Source organism: Macrotis lagotis, chromosome 1, assembly GCF_037893015.1.
Source record: "Macrotis lagotis isolate mMagLag1 chromosome 1, bilby.v1.9.chrom.fasta, whole genome shotgun sequence".
Taxonomy (NCBI): domain Eukaryota; kingdom Metazoa; phylum Chordata; class Mammalia; order Peramelemorphia; family Peramelidae; genus Macrotis; species Macrotis lagotis.
In genome coordinates, this window is record NC_133658.1 from 584,846,099 (window position 1) to 584,865,312 (window position 19,214).

Below are 19,214 nucleotides of genomic sequence, written 5' to 3' on the forward strand. Positions count from 1 at the left end.
TGATTTCTCTGTAATTTCTATCTTATTTTGACCTTTTCCTTTCTTTGTTCAGTTAGTTTGTAATACAAATTCCTCTCTCTCCCTCCATCTCTTAAGTAACATTATTTTTCAGGGTCCTATTTGTAAGACTGGGTCTGACTCACAAGAGTCTGAAAATGTGAGCGCTATCTGTGTCCAATCACTGGTACTGGTATGGAAGTTCTGACATGCTCTTTCCAAACTTGGTCAGTTTGTCCCTCCTTAGAGAATCTGACCTCCACCTCCTGGGGGCTCAGAATATTGATGCTTAAACTTCAGAAATCATGACCCAATTGGATAAATGCTCAAAGGATATGAAGAGATGGTTTTCAAATGAAGAAATTAAAGCTATATATAATCATATGATAAATGCTCCAAATCACTATTGATTAGAGAAATGCAAATTAAAACAGTAATGAGGTATCATCTCACACCTATTAGATTAGCCCAGATGAGAAAAAAGGAAGATGATAAATGTTGGAGAGATTGTGAGAGGGTTGGTACATTGATGCATTATTGGTGGAATTGTGAACAGATCCAACCTTTCTGGACAGCAACATGGAACTATGTCCAAAGAGCAATAAAACTGTTCAATCCCTTTGAACCAGCAATTCCAATTCTAGAACTATATCTAGAATTGCAAAAAATGGGAAAAGTTCTATGTGTCACAAAATATTCATAGCACCTTTTTGTACTGGCGAAGAATTGGAAATTGAGGGGATGCCCATCAATTGGGGAATGGCTAAACAAGTTGTGGTACATGAATACTATGGAATATTATTGTTCTATAAGAAACCATAAATGATTGGACTCTAGAGAAGCATGGAATAACTTGTGGGATATGATGCTGAGCAAAGGGAGTAGAGTCAAGAGAACAATGTACACATCAACAACATTATGTGATGAACAACTTAGATGGAAGCAATTCTTTTGACAGTCCAGAAAGCTAGGACAACTGCATTAAACTGGTTATATACCATATTATTCCTAACCAGAGGAAGAAAAACAAAACAAAATAAAACATACAGGAAAAAAACACCGCTGAATCTGATGAACACTTTATTAAAAAGTAGCTCTTATGTATCTTTCCCTTAATCCTAAATCCTCATGCCAAAAATTACTTATTTGTAAATATGTTTAACAAAATATGTAAAACGCTTACCTGACTGTTCCCTGCTGAGGGGAGTGGAGTGGGAAAAAAGGGTGGAGCAAAATTTTGTAACTTGGAAATATGCGTGTACAAATGGATGAAAATAAAAAATTTTTTTAAAAAACCCCAACTCCTAAATTTAAGAGATTTATTTGCCTCAGACTCCCCTGTAGCTGGGAATACAAGCATATACCACCCCATGTCTGCTAATGGGCCCTTTTCCAAGAATTGTTCATTTACTGTGTCTTATTTTTGACTCTATCTTGACCAGTATTCTATTGTCATTCATAGCTTACACATTTACATATTCCTTATTTTGTCCATATACCTAATGAAATGGCTTCTGCAGAACAAAAACCGAGCTGCTTCCTCTAACCTATTCTTTTGCTATAGTATTTAGAGAGTTGATCAGGCTTCCCTTCTCCTTATTTTTCTTTGCAGTTTTTTGGCTTGTTGACTTTATTGTTTATAATGAGGTCTTTTTCTGTGCTTAATCTGAGAATAAACTAATGGAAATCTAAGGATTCATTGAAGTTTGTTCAATGGGCGAGTCACATAGGTGAATCACATTGGAAGATTCATCCTTAAGGAAGATTATTTTATCAGTTGTGTGGAAGATGGATTGACCAGGAAATGGGAAGAAATATAGGTAGGGAGACCAACTAGGCCATTGTAATAACATAGGGAAGAGGTGATGAGTACCTGAACTATGGTGGTAATTATAAATAAAAGTGGGTAGATGTGAGAGATGTTGTAGACAGAAGAATCCTGAGGTGGTTAATAATCTTATAAAGTAACCACTAAGTAGGTCAATCCCGAATCCCTAACATACTCATTCAGTACCCTCTTCTTTTATTGTCACTCTAGCAAGGCTGTACAATGGAACCCATTGAATCCAACAAAAACATTTTCTAGTTGGGAAGTCAGTCCTTCAGTATACTTATCTTGGACAGGCACTTACCTAGGTTGGAAAATGAACTGGGGTCAGAACTACATAGAGAGTAGGTTGGATTGTATTTGGAGAATGATGCTAGATATTAATCATGAAATATCACAATTTTTGAAAACGAAAACTGGATGAACACACGGGGAAATGAGAAGACACATAGTGGATCTGAGTATGCTGTAGAATAGCCAGATGAAACTCAAATGAAAACAGATTCCTGTAGGACACATAAATTCATATCTATGTTGGATGATATTTTTATTAATTTGGTTTAGGTCATACTTAGCATCAAGTGTGACATCTCTGCTGTAGCATATTACTAAGGATAATTCGTATGTAAGAAAAAAAGTTTGTCCTTCATTTCTGAAGACCACTACATCAGTGAGATGATGCCATGATAAACTCATGAATTGGATTTGAGTGAGGGGTGCTGTGCTAGCTAAGTCACAAGCCTCACTTTCTCCTCTAGAGTCATCTGAGTCCAGTGGCCAGATATGCCTCAGACAATTGGAGATGGTCCTTTATGGGAGTGACTTGACCAAGCTACTAAGAGTTAAGTGCCTGAGGCCAGATTCAAACCTCCAACCTCCTGACTCCAAGGACAGTGCATCACCTAGGTCTCCTGCATGTGAGAAGTATTAGATATCCATAAAATGTATGAAATGAAAATTTATAAAGTAAAAGCAAGGAATAATAGATGGAAAATCCATGTACTGCACTGGAAATATAATAATGGTCCCTCTGTTCCTAGCACAGAGACATCTAGAGATATTAAGAAATCATTTTTCCTTCTCAGTATCTGACTCTGAAGTCTTTGGACTTGTGTGAATTAATATACTTTGTCAGTACTGGGTAGTGATGGGACAAGAGTTCCTGAAACCCATTTAAGTAATCCTATTAAAAGTAGTCCTCCTTTTGTAATACCTTGTCCAAATTGGAAAAATGATTCTTTAGGTATGTAATCATTTAAGTTTAATATTGCTCCATATGATCAGCTATTTTTATCGGAACACTAAACACTTAATCTTAGAAATTTTTTAAATTCAAAATTTAACACCAAGTAAATTCCATATATACACATCAGACTTTATATAAAACTATGACTTATGTCCAGCTTGCTTTTCTTTTAAAATTTATATTAAAAAAATCAGTCATTTTCAAAGCTATCCTGATAATCTGTAATTTTTTGTCTTCTGTGAATTTTTTTTACAAAGTTTTCAATCACTCTCTTTTCCTTGTTTAATAACAAGAAATTTTATCTTTGTTTTTAAACACTATAAAATGTTTGACACCCTTGTCTGAAAATTTCAATTAGCAGGAGTAAATGCCATTGAACTTACCTCCAAATAGCAATGCTTATAAATATATAAAATGTTTCTTGTAATCTAAAATGTGGAATTCTAAAGATTTTCCCCCATGGAATCTAGATGACTTTCTTTGAGGAGCCATGTTAATTTATGGGAACACATTCAGCCAAGAAGTAAATGAGAAATAGATGTGTTAGAATTTATAAGATGGATAATAGCCACATTGATGAGATTAAGGTGTCTTCATGCTTAAGAATATCTAGGAATTTGCTGCATTTTGTCTTAGTGGTATTTCTCTGTGTTCCTACTGGTGAAATCTAGAAATGCTGATTTGTGAGTGATAGTCTACTAACATACTAAAACTATTCATTATTACAATTAATATTCATTTGGAACGCTTGGTCTTTCTAAATAAGGGCATTATACCATTTAAAAGACATGTTTGAATTTTTTTGTGCCTATTTTATTCAGTTCCTTTTATCTCACTGCTATAGCCATATTTTTAAAAATTATGTAAAATTTTAAAGATGAGAGTGAACAATTCTTAGTATTCTTCATAGGAACATCACCAATGTTTTCTCCATTAAATTCCTTAGTTTGTAGTTTCAAATAAACATATTACTAAATTTTTTTAGTAATTTTTAATTTTAATAGATATTGCTTTTAATCAAATGTCTTTTATACATTTATTGATATAATGATCTTTGAGTTCTCTGTTACTGATTAGATTATACTTATTCAACTATTTATTAAATGCCGACTATAGGTAAGTACTGAGTCATATATCGGGATACAAAAACAATATTGAAACAATCCTCTCAGGGAGCTTACTTTCAATCTAATGGGAAGGAAACAACTCATTTATAAGTATTCATAGAATATAAAAATCACAATAGTTAAATGAAAGATAGTTTGGGGAAAATGACACTAACTGCTGGTAGGGATCAGGAAGTGCTTCACTTTGTTGAGTATCTGTGCTGGTTTCATTGAGGAGGGTTCTGTGCTAAGTGAGGAGACAGTGAACTTCAGGAAAGGGAGCAGTGTGAAGGTATAGAGGTAAGAGTATCATGTGAGAGGGACAGAGGCATTTGGAGGGATCACTGTGTGATGGGGGGATAATATACAGTGAAGTTCGAAATATTCATTTTCCTCATTTTAAACCACTCCTGCATATCCACCACTAACTCTATTTGATCAGAGTGAAAGATTTTCTGGGAATAGGTAATGTTTATTCATGCTTGAGTTAAAATATTCATATATTAATAGTTTTCTATCAATATTTTATATATTGATTTATAACTTTGCCTGCTTTAATACATTTTACTTTGAAAAAGTTTATATAAGATAGGAATTCCTCATTCCTTGGTGTCTTTTGTTACCTCCTTAATGGACTGTTTAATTGTGGAATTTTATTTTTATTTATCTATTTTATTATCTAATTCCTATTTTGTCAACTGGGTTTTTAGGGACTAGGAAGGTTCCAGACCTGAGAGAGAAAACTCTCTGCCAAATGCCTGTCAATCATTATTCAATTTAGCCTGAGGCAGGGAGGTTGAGTGCCTTGTTCAGTATCATACTGAAGCATCTATGAGAGTAAGAACTTGAACGCTGACTCCCTCCTTCTTGTCACTATCCTGTGCAGATAGGTGGCACAGTGGATAGAGCATCAGTCCTGGAGTCAGGAGACTGAGTTCAAATCTGATCTCAGACACTTGACACTTACTGTGTGACCTTGGACAAGGCATGTCACCTTGATTGCTTGGAATCCAGGGTCTTCTTCCATCCTCCCAATTGCTATCTGACCACTGAACTTGGATGTCTCCAGAGGATAAAGTGAGGCTGGCGATGTAGTACAGCATCTCCTTGCTCAAATTCACATGCTTTTCAAGACATCATCTCCCTGATGTCATGCCCTTCTGCACAAACAACACTATTCTATGCAATTTACTTTATACTGAACAAATATTTTTCCACTCACGTTATCAGTTTTGTTGACATAATAAGAATAAAATTTCTGATCTTGGTGAATTTGTTCATGTTCTAACTTCTTAATTCTAAACTTTCTTTTCCCCAATACACTTTCATTGTTTTAAATTATGCCTCTGCTTTTTCCAAGTCTCTTATATTTTATATTTATACATATATTGCATCTATAGTTACCTATAAAATTTAGTGTTTTCTTTAACTTGTTCTTAAACTCAGGTATTAGTGAATAAGTATTTCTTAATCTCCATACATATAAGCCACTATTTAAAAAACAAACAAACCATATTTTCACTGTTGATTACAATTACATTGTGATCCACAAATGTATTTAAAATCTCTGCATAACTTACCCTATCTATAACTTTGATCCAAAAACACGATCATTGGGGTAATTCTGTTTTATTTTTGTATTGTTCTTGCCACTTTTGGGTAGGGAATCTCAAAGATTCCTTGCAACCTTGCATTTTCCTCCTCCTCCTCCTCCTCTCTAATTACAAGTTTTAGGTTTAAGAAGTCCTCTTTTGTGTTCCATGGTCCATGGAATGTTAATGCTCATAATGACAAATGATTTAAGAGTCCCAAAACAATATACTACAAATGGGAACTTGTGTCAAGGCTATAATAGAACATCAAGATGATGGTAGTTAGAGCTACAAGGATTTTAGAGTCATTTAACTCATCCTCTTTCTCTTTTATCATTTTTAGGTTTTTGCAAGGCAATGGGGTTAAGAGGCTTGCCCAAGGCCACACAGTTAGGTAATTAATTGTCTTAGGCTGAATTTAAACTCAAGTACTCCTGACTCCAGGGCTGGTGCTCTATCCACTGAGCTACCTAGCTGCCCCCTCATCCTCTTTACTTCAAAGAGGAGGAAATGGAGGCTGGGAAGAGGAAAGTGAAGAAAAAATCTGGGATTCAAACCCAAGTCCAAATCCAGTGATTCATTTACCACACCAGGCTATAATTGTAGAATCCCAGGAATGGAAATTACCCATAATCATTGGGTCCAGTTCACATCCAAGCAGAAATCCTTTCTACAATATCCCTAGCAAGTGATTATCCAGCCTCCATTTGAAAATCTCTGTGGATGGGTACTGATGAACTAAAAGGATGGATAACAACTCTTCCAGGGGCAGATCATGCCACTTTGAATAATTCTAATTGCCAGGAAGATTTTCTTCATATCAAGTTGAAATTTACCTCTTTGTAACTTTAACTTATTGGCCCTGGTTCTGCCCTCTCATCCTTTCTAAAATATGATGCAACAAATTCAACGCAACACTCCAAATATGATCTGATTGTAACATAATCAGTCTACTACATTAGACAACGCAACACATCTGAATAAAATATTGACTTCTCTGTATTAATATTAATTTGTGCTTTTTTTTTTTTTAGAAATTAGAAAAACACATTACATAAGATGAATTAAAGGAAAGCCTCACTTAACCATAATATTCAGGGCTTGGTGTACACCACCACCACTAAGTTAATTTTAGTTGACTGAAATGGAATTCAACCTTGTCTACCACATACAAGGTACAAAAAAAGGATGCTTTCGAAAATCTATTTTAAAAGCTTTCTAAAACATTCTTGCTCACTTTTGAACCTTAGTAAGAATAACATCTTGGATGATTTATTATGTTAGACTGCCTCAGGTACAAAATTTTGAAGATCAATGATCATTGTATAAGGCAACAGATGGAAAAAGTATAAAGACTAAGCTACATTCTGATGTCAGAACATAGCCTAGAAGAGACATTTTTAAAACAAATTTCTGGCATATGCTTACTTTGTTGTGATTTTTTTTCTCCTAAAAGTCAAATGTGGTTAAAAAAAATAATTTGTGGGGGAATATTTTAACTAATCAAAGTTGTACAGTAATAATTAATCCATGTATTATTCTTTTTTTTCTTTAAGTTTTTTTGCAAGGCGAATGGGGTTAAGTGGCTTGCCCAAGGCCACACAGCTAGGTAATTATTATGTATCTGAGACCGAATTTGAACCCAGGTACTCCTGACTCCAGGGCCAGTGCTTTATCCACTGCACCACCTAGCCGCCCCAATCCATGTATTATTCAATAATGTGTGAGCAGAAGATACTAATATATGGTCTTATACTAACTACCCTATCCGCAAGGAGTTAATCAATTTAGGGAGAAGAATCGATTATGCTTTAAATGATAGCAACATAATTAAGAGCTACATTGTTTATATAGGTTATGACTGAGATAGCTGGAAGTTAAATTAGTGAGGGCTGAAGTAGCTAGGGAAGATTTTTGGAGATGGAATGGTGGCAGAACTTTGACTGACTCCTCCCCAATATGAACATAAAAATAGTATTACTAGACAGTATAATGGGCTCCATGCATGCATACCTCTGCTGGTTAAGACTATTATCATGAACCAGAGACAGAATACATATGAGGTCTGGGAAGAATGAGCAGAGTCCAAAGACAAAGTATAAATTGAATAACTGACCAGGAACCAGAGCTTTCAGGCTCACCAGGAGATGAGTTAAGAAAAGAAGCCAAGAACCATAAAGAGGAATCAGAAGACCCACTGTCAGGAGCATTACTAATTACTTATCTGATATAATTTCTTCCTGAAGGTTCCCTACAGTTGTTTCTCCTATTGTAGAATTTTACATTTCATGTTGCATCGGTGAACCTTTGGTACCCAATAAGATCTCTCTAGTAGTCTTGAGTGTTTGAACATGGAAATTAACTTCAAAAGTTTAAGCTACCTTCCAAACATCCTTGGTTTTCTTTTATTAGCTGTTATGGATTAGGGAGGCAGCATGATGCAGTGAAAAAGGCATTGAACTCTGCTAATGAATTAAGAATCATAGGACCTGAGTAGAATCCCAGCCCTGCCACTTATTATTTCTATGGCCTTACCTGTAAAATATCATTAGATTAAATGACCTCTGAGCTTCCTTCATGATCCTGTGAATAAGCAATGAATTTGTCTAAATATTTCTTGAACCAACAAATATTTTAGCTTTGTAAAAATTACATGAAATACTTTTGCTTAAAAATGACACAAAAGAATCATTTTATAGACATATCTTAAGTGTAACAGAAGAAAACAAAAAATGCCAACTGCATCCATCTGTCTATAAGTTATTTCCATATTAATGATATCAATATTCTAAACACACCAACTCAAAATACATGACTAATGTAGAGTGTCTTACCTAATTTTACACTTGAGGCAAAACTAAAATTGAGCTCTCTTCTCCTAATGATTTGGTAGGTTTATATAACAGACTCATCAGCTTTTACCATCTGAGGTCAAATGCATTCTTTGTCTTAATCTTTGATATGATGTTAAACAGAGAAGGAAGGCAAAGTACAGTAATTTCACATCCTTCTCCAAGTTACTATTTTTTGCAAGGCAATGGGGTTAAGTGGCTTGTCCAAGGCCACACAACTAGGTAATTATTAAGTGTCTGAGGCCAGATTTGAACTCAGGTACTCATGACTCTAGGGCCAGCGCTCTATCTACTGTGCTACTTAGCCACCCCTTCCAAGTTACTATTTGATTCTTTCTACTGCTAAAGAAAACATAAAGCTAAATTAAATTGTACTAATTTATGACAACAGGATCAAAACCAAAGCTATAGTTTGAATATTTAAGTTTAAGAAAAAACTAATGATGAGATTTAGGCCCATGGAGTTAATAAATATTTGTTAAAATCCTCTAATATTAATCAATCTAAGTTAGCTCTTCATGAATAAATATTTTCAGAGTCTACTTTGTTGACAAGAATCAACTATTCAAAGTAGTATTTCACAGCTTAAAAGATTCAACTTGGGAATCTATAAGAAAACATTTTGGACACACAATCATCTGTCCTTGAAAGATAAGAACTCAGTTTCCTGCTGGGGGAATGTTCTCATGTAGATATTGTAAAGCTAAGTCTGTCCACTTCATCTCTTGTTCTTTGACAGATTCCGTTGTGCCACCATTGTCTTGCTCTGGTTCAGGAAGTTCATTCTGAAAATGTGAAAGAAGAATTCAGAATGACATGAAGGAGCAAATATTTCATTAAATGAAAGTCAACAATTAATCCAATAATCATCAAGCATTTATTAAGTGTCTGATGTCATGGTCCTCTTCAAGAATGAAGGGTAAACAACAACTACTACAACTATGCTAGGAAATGAAGACAGGAAAAGGAAAAAAGACATTTACAATTATACAACAGAAAATAAAAACAAGGTAATTGGGGGGGGTAAAGCACTATAAGCTGGAGTGTTAGGGTTTTATGTAAAAAGTAACCAAGACCCACTTAGGAAACACTTAAAGGCAAACAGGCTTAGCTTGAAAAAGATTAGTAGAAGTGTAAAGCATATACATCTATATGAATCATGGGTAAAAAAATATAGGTCCATTTCTGCTCTTGGCTTGATTTCAATTTGTCTAAGCTAAGTTTTTGAAAATTCTGGTTTCATGTGTGAAAGTTTCTGAGATAGAAAAGGATCATTTTCCTACACAATGGATGTCTTTGCTTTTTTTTCAAGGGCTAAGCAGAAAAGAAGTGTTTACAAATCTTCTTCTTTTAGGTCCCTTTCACGTTTTCTTTTGACCCCTATCTCAACTTAAAGTATAATTCTTTATTAATTGCATTGAATAGTTTTATATTTTCTGTTCTTAGATAATGTCAACGTTCTATGGTTCTTTAAAAATAGTTAAGGTTGTTTTTATTTGCATGTTCTCCTTGCCTATTTTCCCTTTCTTACTCTCCCACCTGTTATAGAAAAATATGTGCCTGCCTATTTTCTAATTTTTTCTGTTTCAGTAAGTCCTCATGATATAAATAGGATCTATCATAAACCTTCATTAAAGTGAAAAATAATAGAATTATAATCTCTTAAAAAGTGGGAAGCAATCTTAGAAATTACTTAGTTTGAATCTTGAACCTGAAGCATGAATTCGTGTTACATCTTTACCAAGTGATTATCCAGACTCTTCCTGTAAAGTGTGTTATGATCATTTGTAAATCAGTTTTAACTCAGTAAAAGCAACAACAAAAAAAAGCCAAACATAGGATTAAGAATAGAAGTCTAGAAGTCTATGAGCACTGATGTTTGTTAGGAAGTTTTTTCCAAAAACCTGGTGGGTACAGAAAGAATAGGGATCTCCCAGAAAATCTTGCAAAAGTCTAACATCAAAATATGGAGGTTTTACAAAGAAAATAATTGAATGTCAGAGGAAGGTAAGAGGAAGAAAAGAATATTATATAGTTGTTCTAAGGTATATTCTTGGTTCTTTTTATTTTTTTCCCCCATTATTTTAGTAATTCCAGTTTAATTATTCTTGTTTTATCTCTAGCTAAAGGACATTGAAAAAAGCACTAGAATGACAGTCGAGACCTGTCACTAACTAGTTTTATGACCCTGAGCAAATTACTTAACCTTCTCTATGCCTTGGCTGTTTTTTTTTAACTTTTGAAAAGATGGAAAGAACTGATCTCCTAAATCCATCCCCTCTTTTCCATTTTCACTCCTCATTACTGTGAGCCTAGATTAGCAGTATCGAAGTCAAACAGAGCACTAACTCTAAGGATTTCTGTGACTGCAGATTGAATTAGAAAACCATACATTAATGTTATCTTTGTTCTATTGTTTATTTTAAAAATATTTCCCAATTACACTTTTTTTTTTTTGTGTATGTGTGTTTTTGTGTGAGGGCTAAGGGTCTTGCCCAGGGTCACATGTCTAGTAAGTGTAAGGTGTTTGAATTCTGGTCCTCCTGACTCCAGGGCTGGTACGCCAGCTAGCAGTCTCCTAATTACATTTTCATCTGATTCAAACTCAATAGTGAAGCATTTTTGAAAACTCTGGTCTGGGCAAAGTGCTACCAACGAATGTCATTTGTTCTTCCTCCTCTCTGCTTTTATTCTTAGTATTAACCACTTTTTTAACTTTATAAATTTATCTGTCCCTTAACTCTTTTCTGATTTCCCTTAACAGGCAATATGTTGATCACATTGGTACACCCATTCCCTCATTCACAGCACATGTTACCTACCAGTGGTATTGCAACATCTTCATAGGGCAATTTATCTTCTCTCCAAGCATCATCAATCAAATCCAGAATTCTTCCATCCCTCTGTACCTCACTGTCCATTGTTTTATGATTCTGATTTCCTTGGACTCACAGCCTATAAATTATAGTTTAAAAATCTGGTGGTTAGTGGGTTGAAAATGATCAGTTAATTATCCTGAATTAATCTAAACATTCTTTTAATTGCTTTATGTCTGTAGACATTGCCTAAACTCAAAATAAGCATAAATGGATGACAGCAGATTGTTTTTGATTGTCATTCAAAAGGCTTTACTAGAAAAAAGTAAAAGAATTCCACCTTTCAATGTTTATATCCAAATTAATGAAACTGTGGCTCCTTCAAAATAAACTTTAGTATTCATCTGAATTTTTGTATCCAACATTCTTGTTATTTTCTTTAAGCTGCTCACTGCCCTCTTTTTGTCATCTACCTATTCCTTTCCCCAGAATACTTAAGTTATCAGTCACTTCTGATTATCTGCTCTTTTTCATTGCAGGGCAGGAACCGCACTGATTTTCATCTCTGTATCCTGTCTGGCAGAATACCTCCAGCAGTAAGTGGTGAAAAAAGTGTGGCCACTGCGCTCAATTTTTTTAAACTTTTTTTTTTTTTTTGCAAGGCAATGGGGTTAAAGTGGCTTGCCCAAGGCCGCACAGCTTGGCAATTATTAAGTGTCTGAGGCCGTATTTGAACTTAGGTCTTCCTGACTCCTGGGCCGGTGAAGAAGCTGTGACCTTAACCCTGAAATTGACAAATCCTGTTAATGTTTAGGTTAGCGGAGGGCACGATGTTAATGAACCGGTATGAATTTATGAATGGCGGTGGCGATTGGAGGAAATCAATGACCATGGGGCAGATCCAGGCGCACCTTGCAACGTGCTGCACCTGGGGAAAGGGTCGGATCTGCAGCCTCACAAGGCCAGATGTACTGTGCCTACAGCAAGCGCTCTGCATCTTACCTGAGGTCTCCCAAAGGCTAAATCACCTTTAGGGGGTTTTCTCATTTTTTGTTTCACTAAGTCCTCATGCTATACATAGGAGCGGACGGGTCTGCTCCGAAGATGCTAGAGATGCGATCATCACGCGGCTGAGGACCCCCGCGGCGGGCGGGAGGCCGAGCCCTACCTGGGGTGGCAGGGAGTTCTTGCTTCGGAGTTTGGGCCCAGCCGGCTCAGGAGAAGAAGGGAAAGGGAAGGGGGAGGGGAAACGACACTCCGCTCCGGGCTCTTTCCCCTTGGGAACGGGAGTGTGGCACAAACGAGCGAGAGGGCCGCGGAAGGAAAAGGCAGGCAGAACCGCCCGGGAGCCGGAGATATGTTCCCAAGCCGCTGACCCTGAAGAAACATGGCGCTGGGGACGGGGTGCGCATGCGCGCCCGGCCAGGCTCGAGTTCAAGTCGGCCCGGATCGTCGCGCAGGCGTGTGGCGCGAGCCTCGGCTCGGGCGCTCTTCCGGCTTCAACTCTCCAATTCGCCCGCGTCACGTGACCCGAGCGTTCCCGCCTCCCGTTAAGGCTCAGCAAATGACAGTGTCCGGCCGAGTCCACTAGATCGCATTCGGGAAGGGGGGGAAGGATGAGGTTGGTTCAAGTCATTGACAGGGGAAAAAACATTTAAAAAAAATGGGGAAGGGGCGGAGGCAGGAGTGAAGAGGGGCGGAGGGAAGGACGTTGGAGGGAGGGGGCGAGCGAGGAGGCGGTGCGGAAACGTCGGCGGCGCGCGCGGCCCGGAGAGGTAACGGCGGGAGAACGCGAAAGGGGCGGGGGGCGGGCGGAGCGGATGCCCGGCTGAGCCGGGCCGCTCGGGATGGCTGGTCGCGCCGCCGCGGCCCCCCAACAGCTCCCTCCGCCGCCCCTAGTCCGCAGGCGCGGGATCGCCGCCGCCACCTCCTTCCCGGCGTCCTTTTCGCCGCTTTCCCGGCCCCATGTGGGAGCGGGTCGGACCGTGGCTCCCCCGGGGCCACTCGGACAGCCCCGCCTTCAGGTGTCCGCTCCCCGGGGCACCCAGACACCTCGGCCCCCGCCACCTCCACCTCCCTCGCGGGGCCTGAGGCCGTGGGAGCCGCGTGTCGGGCGAGGATTTAAGCGAAGTTTGCCTTCACGCCTCTTGTACTAAAGCTTCCCGCCTCTGAGGCCTAGGGTTCCGTTCCAGAGACGGAGCCAGACTTAGGGCACCATGCCATGCCCGTGCCTACCCGGACCAGTCGCGGTAGGCAGGACGTTTGCCCGTCCAAAATGGAGGCCTCCACTGCTGATGCCCCTTGGACACCTTTTATCCTTTTGTTTGCGCATTATCCCCCCCCCCCCGTGAGATTTTTAAGCTTCTTGCAGGTGGCACTGCCGCCCCTTTTTGTGTGCCCGTTGCCCGGGCCCAATGTTTGATGTGTGACTTCGCTGGGCTTCGATCTCCTCATCTGCAAGATGCCGGGCGGAGGATGGGCCCGGGTCAGACCAGCTCGTCCTTGCAGTTCCCTGTGAAAGGATCCCAGGACTATGAGACTTCGACATTTCTTTCTGGGATGATTTGAGAGATTTAGGGAATGTGACCCCCCGGTTCATAGAGAGGAGGACCAACGACAGCTGTAGACCCTTTTCGGGCCTTCTCATCCACCTTGTTGTTCCAAGAAGCTGTAGCTAACCCCGGCTAAACCAGGTTGGGCCTGAAGCCCTTCAGTAAGTTGGGGGGAGAATCTTCCCCAGGCGTGGGAAAACTCTCCAGTAGAGCTGAACGTTTTGTTCCAGGGTCATGCTTGTGGGGTGCTTACAGGTTGATCAGACATTCATTGTATCCTCGGTCATCGCCGCTCAATCATCCTGACTTGTTTTGCCATTGGACTTCAAACCTGCATATTTTTCTTTTTCCCTTCCCCCATCTTCCCTGATGGAAAGCAGTCAAAGGCCTATAACTATGTTAAACATATAACTTCAATTCTAATGGAAGAGTGAGGGTGACCGCCCTCTTGGAAAAGAAAGGAAGGATAAGTGCATGTTGCAGTTGTGGTGCTGAATGTTACTGTTCAGAGTCCTAGGAGACCTCAGTTAAAGTGCAGATTTTTTCTAAAGGCATAATTCATCAGGTTACTTCACCTCTCTAGAAACACTTTATTGTGCGTTTGTTGATCAGACGCTTTTCAAGTTTATTTCCAACCCTAAATCCTAAAAGCATGGGTATTTAACTAAACTTCCGTCTCTTTTTACAGAAGAACCTGAACCCAATGGCCTGTTCCTCAGAATTTCTTTAGGAAAAACCTAGTCATTTTTATAGCAACTTATATTAATTATTGTTTTAAGTGATACCTTATCCCATGTTTTTTCTTTTTACATTTTTAAAAAATTTTACTTATTTAAGGCAATGGTATTAAGTGACCTGCCCATGGTCACATTTGAACTTAGGTCCTCCTGACTCCAGGGTCAGTGCTCTATCCACTGTGCCACCTAGTTGCCCCCCTCCCCATGCTTTTTCAAGTTCTAGTGCTGTTGTAGACATTAGCATTTTCAGTTGTATAAGGAATAGAAGTTCTTATTCTTTTTTTGTTTTTGTTTTTGTTTTCTTTTTGCAAGGCAATGGGGTTAAAGTGGCTTACCCAAGATCACACAGCTAAGTAATTATTAAGGATCTGAGGTCAAACTTGAACTCAGGTCTTCCTGACTCCAAGGCTGGTTGCTCTATCCACTGTGCCACCTAGCTGCCCCCAGAACTTCTTATTCTTTTAAAAAAAATTTTTTTTTTTTAGTTTTTTGCAAGGTGAATAGGGTTAAGTGGCTTGCCCAAGGCCACACAGCTAGGTAATTATTAAGTGTTTGAGACCAGGTACTCCTGACTCCAGGGCTGGTGCTTTTATTCACTGCTCCACTTGGCCGCCCCAGAAGTTCTTATATTTTTTTTTAGTTTTTTTGCAAAGCAATGGGGTTAAGTGGCTTGCCCAGGGCCACACGGCTAGGTAATTATTAAGTGTCTGAGGCCGGATTTGAACTCAGGTACTCCTGACTCCCAAGGCCAGTGCTCTATCCACTACGCCACCTAGCCGCCCCCTAGAAGTTCTTATTCTTAAGGAAAATTTCATGATTAGATTTTGGGGAGTCCAGGAATTTGGATGAAAAATTAAAAAATTATTAATATATAATTGAAATTTATTTCTGTCCATAACAAATATAGGTAATAAACCACAATAATATTAAAAGTTCTAGAGACTTATCAATAGAAATCACAATTATTTTTATGCCTTGTTATAGTAAATGCAGAAGCTTTGGGATTATTATTTATCCTTACCACTATTTTGAAATTACTGTGAATTTCAAGGGCACTTGTGATACATAGATGGTGAACCACTGGCATCCATAGATTTCGCCAGGTTCAAATGGGGATCCATGATATAAAAAAGATTATTAGCTCCTGCAATAATTTTCAATTTTCTGAAATAACTTTATTTGAAGTTTAACCCTTCATGATGCAGTTTGGGCTCACTTGGTGATCTAGGGTTCAAATAGTGAAAGAATTTCACAGACCCAGAGTGATAAGGGATAGTTAAATTTTATTTCATAGGATAAGGTGATTGTCTGCTAGTGGATAAGCTACTGCGGGGTGGGGGGGAACTTGCATTTATATAGGGGCACGGGATGGCCTACATGCTGGGAAAGGTGGAGGGAGGGATGAGGTAGCCATAGTTTAAGTGCTTTTGAAAGGGTATTCAGGTTAACAAAGGCTTATAGAGCTAACTGTTATCATTTTGGACTTAATGCCTCTGTTTCCTTCTCCTTTTAGAATCCTCCCAGTGAGTCTTATGTGGTTGGCAGAATACAGGGTATACAGATGGTAGAGGGAGGCAGTTCCTCAGGGTAGAAAGCTTTTCCTGTGGGGGGGTGTAACATAATTTTTCACAAGATCAGCATAGTTCATGATGCAGTCTATTGCAGAATGGCATAGTATTTGTTTCCTTTCTGCTTAGTATTTCCATGGCAATAACCTCCCCCAACAGAAAAGTTTTTTCTTTTATTAAAAGTGGTCTATTAAGAGTAGGAACACTGGCATATCTGTGATACCTTGCAGTACTAATTTTAAATATTAAATTGCAATGTTAAATAATCAAAATTTATCCAGATTAGTGAGGATGCTAAGTTCTCTGCAGAATTTGAATTTGCCTTAGTTATTTGAGAAGATAGGAGTACATAGGTATTAAGTTGATACCAAATTGTTAAATCTGCAAATATGAAAATTATAAGTAATGAAATTAAGACATTAAGCTTTGATAACTTGGATTGTAGTGATCTCAAGTCAATTTTTTGCCTGAATTCAAAAGGAATCCTTTTTCATTAGTCATTTCTTTTGTTTCTTTAAACTCCTTACATTTGGTTATTTTACTGTTTGCCATCCAGACAGCTTGGCTAATAGATAAAATGCTAGATTTAAAGGCAACAGTCACACCTCTGACACTAGCTGTGTAACTTCAAGCTAGTCTTATTTATTTATTTATTTTTAGTTTTTTGTTTGTTTTTTTTGCCAGGCAAATGGGGTTAAGTGGCTTGCCCAAGGCCACACAGCTTGGTTATTATTAAGTGTCTGAGGTCGGATCTGAACTCAGGTACTCCTGACTTCAGGGCTGGTGCTCTATCCAATGCACCACCTAGCCACCCCACTTAGTCTTATTTTTAAATATTTTTTTTTAAATATAAAAACATTTAAAATTTTGAGTTCCAAATTTTCTCTCTCCCTCCCTTACTCTCTGCTCCATGAAAAAGTAAACAATCAGATATAGGTTATACTTGTGCAATTAAGTAAAATATTTTGTACAAGACAATTCTAGTAAAAGTGAAAAATAACATTTTTCAGTCTATGTTTTAATCAATATCAGTTCTTTCTCTGCAGGTGGAGAATATGCTTCATTATGAGTGATTTGGAGCATTTTTTCATGTAATTATAGATTACATAATTGATTTCTTGTCTGAAAACTGCCTATTCATATCCTTTAACAATCAATTGAGGAATGATGTTTTTATAAATTTGATTCAGTTTTCTATATATTTGAGAAATGAGCCCTTTATCAGATATACTTGTTCATAAAATTATTTTCCTGGTTTTCTGCTTTCCTTATAATTTTGGTTGCATTGGTGTTGCTTGTAAAAAGATTAATTTATGCAATTAAAATATAAATTATATTAAATTATAAATAGAAATAAAATATAAAAAATTAAAATTATTTTTGTATTTTCTAATTCTCTCCATATTTTCTTTGTTCTTAAACTCTCCCTTATCCATAAATCTGACAAATCAACTATTCCCTGCTCTCTTAATTTGTATATTGTATCACCCTTTATGTGTAAATCTAGTACTCACTTATTTTATCTTGGCATATAGTGTGAAATGTTGGTCTATGCCTGGTTTCTGCCCTACTGTTTTCTAGTTTTCCCTGTAGTTTTTGCAAGTAATGATTTTTTTGTTGCAAAAAGCTTATATTTTGGGGGTTTATCTTATACTAGATCACTGTAGTAATTGTACCTTATCTCTTCCAATGAGCTCCCATTCTATTTCTTAGTACCAGATTGTTTTTATAATATAAATAGTTTGAGATCAGTTTGGCTAGATATTTTTCATTGATTCCCTTGATATCTTTTAGCTTGTGTTCTTCCAGATGAATTTTACAATTTTTTCTAGCTCTCAATTTTTTGAGAGTTTGACTGGTGTGGCATTCAATAAATAGATTAATTTAGGTAGAATTGCCATTTTTATTATATTGACTCAGCCTACCCATGAGCAATTCATATTTTTCCAGTTGTTTAAATCTGACTTTATATGGTATGAAAAGTGTTTCATAGTTGTATTTATATGGGTTCCTGAATTTGTCTTGGCAGGAATTTTATATTGTGTACAGTTATTTTATTATTTTTTTAGTCAAAAATATCTTTATTTTTTGAAAGATTTTATTTATTCTGAATTTTACATTTTCCCCCCTAATCTTGCTTCCCTCTCCCCACCCCCACATGTACAGTTATTTTAAATGGAATTCACCTTTCTATTTCTTGTTGCTGGATTTTGTCGGTAATTTGTGGAAATGCTGATGATTTATTGAGTTAATTTTGTATCCTGCAACCATGGTAAAGGTCTTAATAATTTCAAGTCAATTTTTAGTTGATTCTCTTAAGTATTATATCATTTACAAGGAATGATAGTTTTGTTTCTTCATTGCCTATTCTAATTCTTTTAAAATTTTTTTGTCTTATTGCTATAGTTAATATTTATAGTGCATTATTAAATGATTGCATTGATAATGGGCATCTTGCTTCAAACTTGATTGTATTGGAAAGACTTTTGGTTTATCTGCTTTATAGATAATGTCTGCTAATGGTTTTAGATAAATGTTATCATTTTAATGTAAGCTTCATTTATTTCTATGCTCTCTAGTGTTTTTTAATAGCTCTGTATTTTGTCTAATGAGATAATGACACAATTTTTCTTTGTTTTTTTATTGATATGGTCAATTATGTAGATAGTTTTCTCAATATTGAACCCAGCCCTGCATTTCTGGTATAAATCTCAATTGGTCATAGTGTATTATTCTTGTGATATAGCACTGTATTGCTAGTATTTTATTTAAAATTTTTGCATCAGTATTCATTAGGGAAATTGATTTTTTTCCTCTGTTTTGGCTCTTTCTGATTTGAGTATTGGCACCATGTTTGTGTTGTAAAAGAAATTTGGTAGGATTCATTCTTCATCTATTTTTCCAAATGGTTTATATAATA

The 19,214-nt window shown here is 37.2% G+C and overlaps 2 protein-coding genes across 12 annotated transcripts in view; one reads left to right on the plus strand and one right to left on the minus strand.

The window, feature by feature from the left end:
* Positions 1-1,839: 1,839 nt before the first annotated feature.
* ANAPC13 (anaphase promoting complex subunit 13) lies at positions 1,840-12,854 on the minus strand. 2 transcript variants are annotated; one of them, XM_074214811.1, is made up of 3 exons: positions 12,606-12,854; positions 11,444-11,576; positions 1,840-9,406 (listed from the first exon to the last, which is right to left on the minus strand). In XM_074214811.1, the coding sequence occupies exons 2-3, from the start codon at positions 11,540-11,542 to the stop codon at positions 9,281-9,283; spliced, it is 225 nt and encodes a 74-aa protein (XP_074070912.1). In that variant the 5' UTR covers positions 11,543-11,576; positions 12,606-12,854; the 3' UTR covers positions 1,840-9,280. The 2 variants fall into 2 exon arrangements, with proteins under 2 accessions (XP_074070912.1, XP_074070913.1); XM_074214812.1 differs by having other exon boundaries at positions 12,440-12,854.
* Positions 12,855-12,969: 115 nt separating this feature from the next.
* CEP63 (centrosomal protein 63) overlaps positions 12,970-19,214 on the plus strand; it is a 76,906-nt gene continuing 70,661 nt past the window's right edge. For 5 of the 10 annotated variants that reach the window (XM_074214813.1, XM_074214816.1, XM_074214820.1 and 2 more), the window contains exon 1: positions 13,468-14,150. Coding sequence is in view for 2 of the 10 variants with exons in the window: in XM_074214814.1 (XP_074070915.1) it covers positions 13,403-13,461 (59 nt within the window). In the remaining 8 variants the exon portion in view is untranslated. The other 5 variants (XM_074214815.1, XM_074214818.1, XM_074214814.1 and 2 more) reach the window with 5 other exon arrangements.

What these genes read in the sequence shown, in the direction of transcription:
- ANAPC13 (XM_074214811.1), bottom strand. Translation starts at nt 11,542, where the DNA reads ATGGACAGTGAGGTACAGAGGGATGGAAGAATTCTGGATTTGATTGAT. An exon ending in AAGATGTTGCAATACCACTG is followed by an intron (nt 9,407 to 11,443) that starts GTAGGTAACATG and finishes TCACATTTTCAG; the next exon opens with AATGAACTTCCTGAACCAGA.